Consider the following 14885-nt stretch of genomic DNA (forward strand, 5'->3'; position numbering starts at 1 on the left):
TTGTTCGTTGTGACTGATAAATGAGTCATAGACTTTCGATTCACAGACTTTGAACCACCCTCTATGTGACCAATCTGTTGGCGACTGGGGGTAAAGGTGAACAGAAAGAGGAGCCCCTGTCAGCTAGCGGCTGTTAACAGAAGGCTACCGCAGGAAATGAAGTTACAAGATGGACTATGATGTCAATGGCTAATAATGTAGTTGAAATGAAAGTGAGTAAACATAAGATTGGAACTGTCTAATTTTTTGAATTAGGGTGGATGTTTGTTGAATATAAACAAATTTTTTCTTATGCTGTAATCAAGGAAAATTGCTCGTCTATAATCCAGTTCGAGCTTTGGCAAGAAGCTTATTTTAGAAAGTACGCCATCTTTAACACTTGATCGCATTCCTTAGTTCTTTCACGGCTCAAATTACGAGCATCATTTCAAAGTACTCTACCACGATACCTGAGTAAGCAAGAAGCCGTTACGGAGGTTCATTTGTAGAGCCTCACACAGCCGTTGGGACTGTTGACCTGTTCGCATGCGGACAGAGATGAACTTTATAGAGGCAGACTCACTGTCATAGAGAGAAGCAACATCTGTTAATGAGTTGTAACTATTTTTCTTCAGTCATGGCTGCTTTATTAATTTTATGCCATCGCAGGAATTCACGGCATCGACTGTAACGTGGTGGTACACTGCAACTAACTAGGCGAGATCAGAAGACTGCCTCCGACAGCAACAACCGGTAATGATCGCTCACGTCGCTAGGGAGCTGTGACTGACGTAAACAGCTAGACAGACAGGCGGTATGAATGGACCTCTACCTACCGATAAAGTCTACTGTGGTGTGTGTGAAGAGACTGCCTAGGCGTAAAACATGCCAGCAAAGTTATTCACTGGATGCATCACCCGATTTAAGGCTAATAATCTACTTGAAAATGTTCCGCAACATCATCAATATCTTCAAGTAAAACTGAAAGCCTAGTGATGAAAGAAAACTTCTGGCTACATTTACTACATAAACAGATTAGAGATCCTGCTATTCTTCCTGGGGGGTGACACCCAATAATCGTTACATTTCTGAAGAAAACTAGCTCTTGAGTGTATCGCATATTCCTCCAGCGCCGGTCACATAACCATAAGAACACTCTGTAAGGTCGTATTTTGGAAAAAAATTGGAAATTTATGGTAAGGACTATGGAACCAAATTGCTGAGGTAATCGGTCCCTAGGCTTAAGCACTACTTAATCTAACTTAAACTAACTTACGCTAAGGTCTACACACACACACACATGCCCGAGGTAGGATTCGCACTTCCGACGGTGGGGAGACGCGCGAACCGTGACAAAACGCCCTAGACCGCACGGCTACCCCGCGCGGCCTCTCGTACTTTGATTAGTAGCCTTACGGGAATCTAGAAAGGCTTATTCTACCTGTTCGTCTAATTCTATTGTTTTCAAAACGTCTTGAACGACTGAAGCTGTGTTTGACATGAGTGATTCTTTTCTAAATCTTTGCTGATTCTTTTTTGAGAATTTTTTCAGTAACGTCTAAACGTTAGGGCCTAGGATACCGACGTTGGCCAGAACCTGTATCAATGGCGACGTTGGCCAGAGCCTCTATCAATGCCGATATTGCTAGTGACACGTCAGTAACGGCTGAACTTTTCTCGACAGTCTTTTCAAAACAGTCCTCATGTAGCAACTACCAGTCTAATTTCTTGAGTCATAAATGCCAGGGGGTACAAAACAATTTGTTTTTAAATGTGCAACGCCTGTAGTCGTACAAAGCTCTATTAAGTGAATGAAAGCCCAGCAGTGCTTTCATATGGTGCAGAGAGACGTCCTGTACACCCAACAGAACCCATAACCAAATCCTTTAAAACGTTAATAATTACATCATAATATACAATCTTGGGAATTATAAACGTATTTTGTAGCAATAGGAACTTTTCCATCATGGCGGGAGGGTTTTATTAATCCTGTACTGAAACCAAGCAAATACTTAATGAATTTTGACTAATTAAGGATTAAAATGCGTAATGAATATGCTACATAAATTATTTAAAAGATTTGTCAGTCTACAAATATGTTGGTGCCTGGCAGGCAGAGAACATCTATTCCTATTTCGAAATAGCTTTTGGAGTTTCTGGTCCACTGCAGACCACATTATGCATCTGGAGTCTGAAGTGCAGAATGCTTCCATACATCAGCAACACCTGATCACCATGTTCTTTGATTTGCAAAAGGCATATGATACCATTTTGTGCCATCACATTCTATTTACACTATACAAGTAGTTTTAAGGTTTGCTTACAAATTTTTCTGCAGAACTTTTTATCCCTCAGACCGTTCCATGTCAGTTCAATGCAAGTGGCAAGCGTGCAAGAGAAGAGGCCCTCGTGGTTCTATGTTGAGTGTTGTCCTCTTTGCCACTGCAATTAATGATGTAGTGACCACCATGGTTGTCAGTTTAACCCTCCGCATACAAGGCTGACTTTCTTTTGCACAGTGGTACCACTCGTTGCGCACCTCAGCATACCAACTGAAGGGAACCAAATCGAAAGCACAACCTTTGCCCTAAACCATGTGCATAAATTTTCTCTTACAAAAACTGTGGTCAGCATTTTTTTCGGCTACGGGTTTAGCATCCTCAAACCAGAACCATGTGTCAGCAGCATTGGCCTGTGCTGTCTTGCGGTCAATAGGAACTGTTCCTTGTGAAAGCGATCACCGATATACGTGAGCAAGGAAACGAGCTAATTCCGTAACGTATTAAAACCAGAATCATGCTGGCTGATGATATGTTTGCAGCGCCTGATGATAAGTTCCCTTTAAGTAGTCTTAAATGCTCTTCAATAAGGCGGTAAAGAAATTGATATCCTTCATTTGTGAGTCATTTCGATGGTCAAACTTCCGTGCGATAATACGCCCTTGCATGAATAACTTTTAATTAAAATTCCAATTGCTGTGGATTTATCTATCGATTGTCAGTTTTGTTTCAATGATCGAGTTGTAAAGGTGTGCTTCAATTTACACAACTGAATTTTTAACTCATCTTGTGAATGTGTTTTCTTGACCATTTCTGCTCTGACATTTATGCATGCTTCACGTGATTGCAAATTCTGATTAAGCAGATATGTTTTTTTTTACTGGTTTTGTAATGGAAACAGTGTTGCGCCTTGCAGAGAACACGATAGACGATTTCCTGGCGGCTCAGTACCTGGTTCAACGAATGTTGACTCGTATTTTCATTGAAATTTGTTAGACTGGAGCATTCCCCCCTCATCCCAACGAGAAAATGAATAATTTTTGAATGAAATAGAAGAAAACGTTCAGTTGCTAGAATGTCACACTTCAGCAAGCACACGGGGAATTTCTACAAGCATCTGTGATCCATTGACAAGAATAAGGCTGACAATACGTATGCATGCTCTCTATCTTGACCGTGTACGCAGGACTAATCAGCTTCAAGAAGAACATGGAGGTACTGAATTGCAGTTTTGTCGTTGCCTGATAGCAAATCAAAAGAGCGGTCCCGTTAACAGTCGTTTACTGATGAAGCCACATTCAAATGTTACTGTCCAACAAAAGACTCTTATGTAATATATGTGGCCTCTCGTATGTATTTGCGAAGACACAGTTTTAAGAACTCATCTCTGTACAAGAGTGGTGTGATATGATAACAGCTCTTGATTGGGCCTGTCATGTTAAACCGTCGTCGTACAGTGTGCCGTTATCTTGACGTTCTTGAAAATGAGCGTTCTGCGTTGATGGAACATGTTTCCTTTGGCGATAAGACTGGGTATGTTGTTCCAGGATGACCGGGTTCCTGCTCACTCTAGTTGTCATGTGACATATCATGAGAATCTAAAATTCCCATAAGTTGGATTGGCAGACAATATCACGTTCCTTGGCCGACAAGGGCCCTGGAATTTACCCTTTAAGGTTTTTGCTTGTGCTAACGGCTGAGGTGCGAAGTCTACACAGAAAAAGTAAACACAAGTGAAGTACTGGTCGTTCGGTTTACAATTAAAACGACGCCAAGACTATCTGGGGAACTACACAAATTTTGACAAAAAAATAAAAATAAATAAAAAGTCGCAAGTGTTTTGAAGTAGGAGGTGGAATTTATGTGACTTAACTTTGAACTTAAACCTTTTATTTGCTTAAGACCTATGATTATTAACTTGTGTTCCATTCGAACTGTTGTACCCCTGTAATTATTAAAAATTTCAGCACGTGTTATATAGAATGTATTATTCTAATTCGAGTATACAACCCTATGTACGACACCTCCTCGATTTTTTATTAATTCTTCTGAAACATTTGATATTAGTAATGTGTTCTACATATCCCTCGATAAATTATATGATTTCCTGGATATGCAGTTAGTCTTATTGCTTTATCCGCTTTCAGGTGATTTCCTTGGTATTAGGGCAAGTGCCGAAACTAGATAATCCCTATCCAAATATTTCCATTTGTGCCTCTCTCTCTGCACCACTACTGGCTCGCCTTTTGACTGAAAACTTCCTGAATCTACAATATCTCAGATCTCCAACCTGCCAATCTATCTTTACGGACAGAAAATAGAAAATAAATACAACTTACAGAAGTAGAGATGCATGTGACGAGTGCCCATAATGTACAAGAATTTATCCTTTGTAATTTTTCGTTGCAGCACTATTAAGAGTTATTACTATATTCTTGGAGTCCAAGATAATGCTGAGCAACACAAAAATTTCTGCTCACCATCCTCGTTCCAGGCGCCCTCTACTTGGTAAGCTGCAGTGGCAGCTCCAAACAGGAAACCCTCTGGAAACTCATTGAACGCTCTGCTTTCACTCCCGTTGATGGCTGCTAACAGGCAGAAAATACCCAGCAATTCCAAGTACGACAGTGGTGCCATCGTGCTGCTTACCGTGCCAGTAACACAACACATTACTTGCTTATAAAGCATTACTTATCTGTTAACCCTTTCCTAGAGCATGTACTGATTGCTGTTGTTCTCATACCGGATGTGTAACATCTTGAGAAACATCCTCTAGTTATTGTAACAAGAGTAACTTCCTGCTGAGACCGGCCGTGTATATGGCAGCAGTTCTTATCGGGCCACTATACGTAGTTACTATCAGATTTCACCACAGGTGCCAACTCAAAGTTTTTATCAGTGTCAGCCCCCCCCTCTCCCTCCCCCCCCCAGTCGCGATTACTTGGAAATTACAACCGAAATGACAACAAACTCAGATACTAGACGTATGCATGCAATGTGCCGCGAATTAATCTTGAAAGGACGACGGAACCATGAAGATCACGTGTAATTTTGCTACTCCACTGTAGTAATTTCTTGGTTTGTGAACTTCGTATAGCAGGTAAAACGTGAGATATCTTCACAGCTCTGTGATGTTACAACAGACATCTGTGACTCTTTAATAAACACAACTTCGTAAGAAAAAATTAATCTCATGTTTGTATCACGTTGGACACTAGGAAAGAGCAGCATGCAAGCAATATGTGCATAGAATTTTGCAATCATAGTAGTTTCCTTGAAAAATTTCTAACTTTGAAGTGTGCCGTATGTTGAAATAAACCTACAGTTTGTCCCTGAACCGAAATTTCATACCTTTATTTGTGTTACCTGTTCTGATGAGGTCCACTGAGGACAGAAACCTAATAATAGTTCCTCTTGCAGTAAAATGCGGAGTATATGGTTTCGAGCATAATTAAAAAAGGCCAGTCAAATATTTCTTTAATTCATGTTATCTTTTAACTTCATACGAAGTATTTCACAAGGCATTTGACTGACTCATCCAGCTTTTTTTTTTTTTTTTTTTTTTTTTTTTAAGTGATGTTCTTGCGACTACATTTTTCAGTTTTCTTTTTTTTCCTTCAGAGTACAGAACGATTTCGTCACTTATTGGCGGAAATGTCACGGCAATACTCGGCAATCTGTGCTACTTAAAGGAATCAACAAGCGGAGAATGTAGCTAGAACAGTTTAAACGTCATTGCTTGAAAGAGATTTCAGAAAAGTCACTTGTGTTTCAATTCACAGCACACTACGACTATCATGATGAGAAGACACTGCACTGTGAAATCACTGTGAAATTCAGGCAGTGGTTCCAGTTCATGTTACAACATATTTATTTGAGTTTGTTTGGGATTCCATACTCGTTTGGAATCACCCCTCCAGTCGAATGACATAGAGAAATGCTGTCAGATATCACTCATATGTCTCTTCCCCTGAGGAAATTCGTTGAAACAGTGCAGCCGTTGTCTTAATGCGCAAACGGAGCGATTTACTTGACGTTCAAAGGGGCATTAACACTGGATTTCGGGCCAGCGGGGAAAGCAGTTCCGAAACGGCTACGTATGTAAAGGGTTTTTGTGTGCCGCCATGATTAAAGCATACCACGCAGGGTAAAACGGCACTATAAAAAATTAGACGTGCTAACATTGAGTGACTAACCGTCCAAGTGAATTGAGAGTCTATCAGCAGGATCTCCTTAACGACCGTTCAGCTTACTTTGCTGCGTATGGGTCGCTGCAGAAGGCACCTCGTCCATGCACCCATGCTGACTGCGGTTCATCGGCGAAGAAACGTAGAACTAGCACACCAATAAACCAACTGGATGTCCACTGAGTAAAGAATGGGACGTCATTTTATATGAAATGCGTTTTATACTCTATGGGCGTGAAACGCCTGAAAGCAAAAACCCTGCAACAATCTTCGGAAGGGTCCAGGCTGGAGGAGGGGGCGTTATGGTATGGGGAGTGTCCGTGGCATTGCCTGGGGGATCTCATCGTTCTGAAGGGCACAATGGTTCAGCAAAAGTATGCATTTATGCTTGGGCGCCGAGCCCACTTCTGCATACTCTTTGTTTCTCTTCAGCGCTGTAACTTCTACCAGCAGGACAACGTAAAGTATCACACTGCTCTCGTGTTCATGCGTGTCTCGAAGACCACCGGGTGAGTTTGCCTTGCTCTCCTGATCATCGGCCTCCGGATTTACAATCTAGCATCTAGAGGACCATTTCGGTCGGGCCGTGCGCGCCAAGCATTCTCAACCGAGAAACATAGCCACAGCTGGCCACGGCAGTGGAGTCGGGATGGAGTCATATCCCTGTCGGTAACTTGAAGAACATTATTGACTCTCTTCCTGTGCGTCTCGCAGCGTTACACGCAGCAAAAGACGCTTATTCAGGCTTTTGACAGGCGGTCATATTAAAATGGCTGGACAGCGTATGTCCGACTACACAGGTAAGGACGCACTTACATCGTGGCTGTCGTCATGCATGACCTAGAAACCTCTGACCCCACCCAGATACACTCCTGGAAATTGAAATAAGAACACCGTGAATTCATTGTCCCAGGAAGGGGAAACTTTATTGACACATTCCTGGGGTCAGATACATCACATGATCACACTGACAGAACCACAGGCACATAGACACAGGCAACAGAGCATGCACAGTGTCGGCACTAGTACAGTGTATATCCACCTTTCGCAGCAATGCAGGCTGCTATTCTCCCATGGAGACGATCGTAGAGATGCTGGATGTAGTCCTGTGGAACGGCTTGCCATGCCATTTCCACCTGGCGCCTCAGTTGGACCAGCGTTCGTGCTGGACGTGCAGACCGCGTGAGACGACGCTTCATCCAGTCCCAAACATGCTCAATGGGGGACAGATCCGGAGATCTTGCTGGCCAGGGTAGTTGACTTACACCTTCTAGAGCACGTTGGGTGGCACGGGATACATGCGGACGTGCATTGTCCTGTTGGAACAGCAAGTTCCCTTGCCGGTCTAGGAATGGTAGAACGATGGGTTCGATGACGGTTTGGATGTACCGTGCACTATTCAGTGTCCCCTCGACGATCACCAGTGGTGTACGGCCAGTGTAGGAGATCGCTCCCCACACCATGATGCCGGGTGTTGGCCCTGTGTGCCTCGGTCGTATGCAGTCCTGATTGTGGCGCTCACCTGCACGGCGCCAAACACGCATACGACCATCATTGGCACCAAGGCAGAAGCGACTCTCATCGCTGAAGACGACACGTCTCCATTCGTCCCTCCATTCACGCCTGTCGCGACACCACAGGAGGCGGGCTGCACGATGTTGGGGCGTGAGCGGAAGACGGCCTAACGGTGTGCGGGACCGTAGCCCAGCTTCATGGAGACGGTTGCGAATGGTCCTCGCCGATACCCCAGGAGCAACAGTGTCCCTAATTTGCTGGGAAGTGGCGGTGCGGTCCCCTACGGCACTGTGTAGGATCCTACGGTCTTGGCGTGCATCCGTGCGTCGCTGCGGTCCGGTCCCAGGTCGACGGGCACGTGCACCTTCCGCCGACCACTGGCGATAACATCGATGTACTGTGGAGACCTCACGCCTCACGTGTTGAGCAATTCGGCGGTACGTCCACCCGGCCTCCCGCATGCCCACTATACGCCCTTGCTCAAAGTCCGTGAACTGCACATACGGATCACGTCCACGTTGTCGCGGCATGCTACCAGTGTTAAAGACTGCGATGGAGCTCCGTATGCCACGGCAAACTGGGTGACACTGACGGCGGCGGTGCACAAATGCTGCGCAGCTAGCGCCATTCGACGGCCAACACCGCGGTTCCTGGTGTGTCCGCTGTGCCGTGCGTGTGATCATTGCTTGTACAGCCCTCTCGCAGTGTCCGGAGCAAGTATGGTGGGTCTGACACACCGGTGTCAATGTGTTCTTTTTTCCATTTCCAGGAGTGTATATTAATGACGAGCAGATCACTTCTCACCTAGTCGTGACCAGATTCTGATCTGTACTTGCATATGTAAAGATGACAGGCACTGTGCGTGAATGGTAGATTAATTTCTACGATTACATACGGCTAAGGAGCTTGAAAAGATGATCAGTCCGTTTTTTACCTATTTTCTGGAGAAAGCAGCGACGGAGAAAAAGCTGTACCTGTAATGAGGTGCTGTAATGTGTTTGTGTGCTTAAGACAGTGCAGCTAGTTTATTCGTCAAGAAAACCTTTTCGTCACAGGGTATCTTTCTCGGGCGGCAGGGCTACCAACGATGGCTGTTTTGTGCAGCTATCAGGGTAAACACTGATGAGGATTACACTTATGTAGGATGACATGGACAGAGCTGATTTCATTTACAGCTATTGTTGATAGGTACAAATCGCCGTTCAGATAAACATTACTCTAAACATTTGTCATTATGCTGGAGCTCTTTAGTCCTTGAGGGGGCTACTACACATTTAAAACCATTTTGCTCTTAAGGTTTTACGTGTGACAATAAAGAATGCAGATTTGAAGAAAAGTAGATGAGCCCGTTTTCAAAAGAAAAACTGTATATCGCCGATGCGATGGTAATGCTAATTCCATCCTTCCTAAAACGAGGCGAAGACTAGCAGTATGGAATTTTTCGAAAAAGAAATCTCGAAGCGATCAGTCCATCTAGTGGGACTGTAAACATTCCTTTCCTCGATATATTACGGTGTGTTTGGATGGGTATTTATATAAAGACACTGCCTGAGAATTCTTCCGTGCAATATAATTGATTAACTGAGTTTTCTAGCTCTGATACCGTAGTTTATAGTGCAACCTCTAGGAAAAAGCATCTGAATAATCATCGCTAAATAGATCCATGACTTTGGAATGTGTATGAAGTTTGAGATTTTTAAAGTAATGATACTTCCACAATGGTTCCATTTCCTGTCATCTGTTACACGTGTACGTGAATGTTCACTAACATCATCACTCGACACGATGAACCCTCTCTTTCCAGTTCTGAAGGTGGCAAATGTCAAATACAGGGAGCGAAAGGCTAGTTACAACTTGTACAGAAACTAGACCGCAGTTATAAGAGACGAGGAGCATGAAAGAGAAGCCATGGTTGGGAAGGGAGTGAGACAGGATTGTAGCCTATCAGCGATGTTATTCGACCTGTATGTTTAGCAAGCATTAAAGGAAAGAAAAGAAAAATTTGGAGCAGGAATTAAAATCCATAGAGAAGAAATAAAAACTTTGAGGTTTGCTGATGACATTGTGATTCTGTCAGAGACAGCAAGCGACCTGGAAGAGTAATTGAACGGAATGGATAGTGTCTTGGAGCAGGATATGAGGTGAACATCAACAAAAGCTAAACGAGGATAATGGAATGTAGTCTAATTGAATCAGGTGATGCTAAGGGAATTAGATTAGGAGATGAGAAACTTAAAGTAGTAGATGAGTTTTGCTATTTGGGGATCAAGATCACTGATGATGGCCGAAGTGGAGAGGATATAAAATGTAGACTGGCAATGGCAAGAAGAGCGTTTCTGAAGAAGAGAAATTTGTTAACATCGACTATAGATTTAGGTATCAGGAAGTCTTTCCTAAATGTATTTGTATGAAGCGTAGCCATGTGTGAATTTCATGATCTTGTTACTAAAATACTAAATCATACACCCAAAGTGGCACATTCCTTAACAACAAAAATTTAAGTGTAGCTATACTTATGGCAGAACTGGTTTGTTACATTGTATTGGTTAAAGCCTGTGATGAAGATCAGCCTGAGAAGGAATGTGATTCTTGAGTTTTCCCGGCGTATTTGTTGATCAAACAATCCGCGGGTCTAGTACTGGTTCTTCACGCCGGTTGGACACTATGAGCCTCGATACAACCGTGGACTGTTCGAGTTGTTTGAGAAGAGACCGTTGAGATAGCGAGTTTTCTACGATTGTATCTGCGAGACATGGCTCCCAGGCAAAACAACCATTTGTCCGACCTGGAACGAGAATATAACAGCAAGAGTAACACTTTGGGAATACTGACAAGGAAGCACTGAAAAACATTTCGTGGAAATATAAAAATTCCGTGGCTGTATCATGTTATGTAGAATTAAATAAGTGTCCAAATTCAATATCCAGATCGTTTACTTTTATTTTCATATGACCGGTGTCGGGCCAGATGTCTATCTCCAGATCATTGGTTATCGCTGCTGAGTTACCTGTCGAATGTGGAATTGAAAGTGATAGCAGAGAAATTTCAGTTCCACATTCGACAGGTCACTTTGTAGCTGTAAAAAATGATCTATGGATGAGCAGCTGGCCCGAAACTGGTCGTATGGAAATAAAAGAAAGCGATATGGAGACTGAATTTAGACACCTTTCTGTAAGTAACGATCGCGGTAACGGAATGCGTCTAGTTTTGAGAAAGTGGAATTGGCGCGCACTGAAATATTTGTGCTATTCGATGAGCCACCTGGAATATTGCAGCAACTTTGTGTAGATGACTATAAGCCTATGGATCTGGATTGTATGCAAGAGATCTCTGGGGTTTTTACCAAAATGGAGGAATATGAATATATCTGATATAAATTCATTTCCTCTTTAGGCAAGAAGATTACCAGAGATATAGCAACTTTTTGGGAGCAACGATAAGAGAGTTGGAATAGACAGTTCAACATGAATGAACTTCAGACGTGGAATAACATAATATATCATAAATTTATATGCTCAAGAGTTAACAAGGGTATCAGTACCTACCTTATTAATTTTACAAAGTTTGTGTGATATGCATCTACAAGAAACTTTTGCGTATTCCTTGGCTGAAGAACGTGGTAATACCAGACTGGAAACTACAATTTATAACTACAGAAAGGATGATGTTTTTGACCCTGTGGAAGACTTCCTACGTTTATTAAACATCAACAATCTGCCCTGTGTACTCCGTGGCAATCACTTCTTTGTAATGTGAAATATAAAATGGCTTACGGAATAGATGTTGTATAGGGTTTAAAAAGAAACCTTCCAGATAATCACCACAGAGAAGAAATTATACAGTATGCTCTGTCTATATATATTTTTAATTCTTTACCTCTAAACTATGTGGAAATTGATAACACAGACTCAGCAAAGATGACATAACTATGACATAGAAATATTATATTAAAATGAAGAGACCTTTATGTAGGAAATACTTGTTGAGAGGAGCAAGTGCTTTTCCGAGCTCACAGTATAGCCTAAGATTTTTGTTCATTTGTAAACAGTACAAGTATATATTATGATTACATGTGCTTATGTATTGAAAACATATTGAAATATATGAAGAAAAATCAACATTGCTTAATCATAAGGAATGTCTTTTCATGCACTTATTGGTAGTTAGAGAGTATGCTTAGGTTGCACCAAAATCAAATGACTTATGTCATTGTTAATGGATAAATGACTGATTAATTATCTAGTAACTATTGTTAAGTACTGTACGTATTAAGTAGTGGGAAATGGGACAAATTATGGGTACTACATGCTGCATTCACTAAAAGTGGCTGTATGGAGGAACCTTCATTCCAACTCATTCCGAATAATGAGCTGCAATTAAAATGTGCTGTGATTTAAGCTGTAGATTACTTAGTGGTTCGAGACACCATAGGAAACTCTCACGGCTGTCGTCTGACACCTTGACTATAATTAACCGCTCAATGGCTTCACTATTTATTAATTTTTAAAATTCATGAAACTGGTTTATGCAATTGCCGTGACTTAACTTCTATAGTTCTTGTAGTATAGACATCATTCAAGCAGCAGTGCGTGCATCTCACTGTCCCTATCACCCTGGTGTATCACGATATATGGTAAGACGCTCCTATGATTAATTAATGAATTTCGAAACTATCAGCTATAGCTGTTTATCCTAGAAGTTGCAAAGTCCTCCCTCTTTGCCGCATTCAACCCTCTTGATACTAAAACAGTCTTCCGCTTCAACCATGCTCCTGAGAAGCGTAGGCGATGGGTAAAGTATGTCCAGCTTCTTACTCGCCGATCGCTGTTAACTCCGCCCTCCAGGCAACTCTCTCCTCAGGTTTGAAAAACCCGACCTCTGGACATTAAGACTCAAAATAAAGGATAGTCAGAATTACAGAAATTACTAACACTATCAACTACTGGTCACGTTGAAAGTCCAGTGCAGAAGTACTTGTTTGATAAGACGCCGCAGTTGCTTTGGAAATTTTTTTCCGTATTGGTATTTTATGTTTAATGGTAATGGCAGGTTATAGTATACGTGGTTTACTAACCCACTGAATGTGTTCCTGATGAAAACTAATGTCATTCATGTAGTAATATATTTCTTAACGTCAGTCATAGGGAATGCCAATATTTTGAGGACATGAATTTTCACGTGGGACAGATATCTACTTTCCATTATCTCGTATGTTTCGGATATCCCTCTTTAATTAATACTGAAAAGACAAGGCATTGTCTTCACTAAATGTAGGACGAAACAACAACATCCAGTCTAGCTGCTCCATACGGCTTTCGCCGTATTTTGTCGGGAAACTTCTTCTTCTGCCTTCAGAAACAGCAGGAATCGGCGACCTGTAGATTCAACACATCCTTAAGAGGTGTAGAACTGTCGAAAGAGAAAGCGTTCCTGAGCACAATGAAGGTGACCATCAACCACTAAGCATCCTTCAGCACATTTCCAGCAAACAGTAGACGAAACCACACTTCCTTAAATAAAGGCGTTTACTAATCGTCCGCGAAACCCGACTGTCAGTCAACGGTAACGGCCTGTGGCTGGAGCAGACTGTAGTACTGTGAGCTATGGGTAGGAAACGTTTATACATAGATACTACATTTAACGCGCTCCATCTAAAGTCCATACTTCTACAACACAGGACAGCTGAACATGTAGCTGACCATGTAGCAGTAGACAATTTGTATTGGAATGATTCTAAGTAGAGAACTCATGACATTCAAAAAGAGCATTGCTGTACCGTCCTAAAAGATCGCACATGCCCTCTGATCAATTTCATTGTGAAAATTTAAGTTCAGATTCTACATTACCTATGGGATTGAGGGAAAATCAGAAGAGCACTAAAACAGAAATCAATTAGTTCTGTTCTTCTTAACAAGATTGTTGTTGTGGACTTGGTTTTATGCATCTCTCCATGCTACTCTATCCTGTGCAAGCTTCATCATCTCTCAGTACCTACTGCAACCTACATCCTTCTGAATCAGCTTATTGTATTCGTCTCTTGGTCTCCCTCTACGATTTTTACCCTCCACGCTTCCCTCCAATACTTAATTGGTGATCCATTGATGCCTCAGAACATGTTCTACTAACCGATCACTTCTTTTAGTCAAGTTTTGCCACAAACTCCTCTTCTCCCCATTTCTATTCAATACCTCACCATTTCTATTCAATACCTCCTCATTAGTTATGTGATCTATCCATCTAATCTTCAGCATTCTTCTGTAGCACCACATTTCGAAAGATTCTGTTCTGTTTTTGTCCAAACCATTTATCGTCCATATTTCACTTCCATACATGGCTACGTTCCATACAAATACTTTCAGAAACGACTATCAGACACTTAAAACTATACTCGATGTTATCAAATTTCTCTTCTTCAGAAACACTTTCCTTGCCATTGCCGGTCTACATTTTATATCCTCTCTGCTTCGACAATCATCAGTTATTTTGTTCCCCAAATAGCAAAACTCCTTTACTACTTTAAGTGTCTCATTTCCTAATCTAATTCCCTCAGCATCACCCGACTTAATTCGACTACATTCCATTAACCTCGTTTTGCTTTTGTTGATGTTCATCTTATATCCTCCTTTCAAGACACTGTCCATTCCGTTCAAGTGCTCTTCCAAGTGCTTTGCTGTCTCTGACAGAATTACAATGTCATCGGCGAACCTCAAAGTTTTTATTTCTTCCCCATTGGATTTTAATACCTACTTCGAATTTTTCTTTAGTTTCCTTCACTGCTTGCTCAATATACAGATTGAATAACATCGGAAGAGGCTACGACCCTGTCTCACTCCCTTCCCAACCACTGCTTCCCTTTCATGCCCCTCGACTCTTATAACTGCCATCTGGTTTCTGTACAAATTGTAAATAGCCTTTCGCTCCCTGT

At 42.0% G+C, this 14885-nt stretch overlaps 1 protein-coding gene across 1 annotated transcript in view; it reads right to left on the minus strand.

The window, feature by feature from the left end:
* Window positions 1-4895, minus strand: part of LOC126095612 (myrosinase 1-like) — a 184079-nt gene extending 179184 nt beyond the window's left edge. The window contains exon 1 of the mRNA XM_049910380.1: window positions 4739-4895. Within this exon, the coding sequence (XP_049766337.1) occupies window positions 4739-4895 (157 nt within the window). The remainder of the gene's footprint in view (window positions 1-4738) is intronic.
* Between the last annotated feature and the right edge of the window lie 9990 nt (window positions 4896-14885).

This window comes from Schistocerca cancellata, chromosome 8, assembly GCF_023864275.1.
Source record: "Schistocerca cancellata isolate TAMUIC-IGC-003103 chromosome 8, iqSchCanc2.1, whole genome shotgun sequence".
Taxonomy (NCBI): domain Eukaryota; kingdom Metazoa; phylum Arthropoda; class Insecta; order Orthoptera; family Acrididae; genus Schistocerca; species Schistocerca cancellata.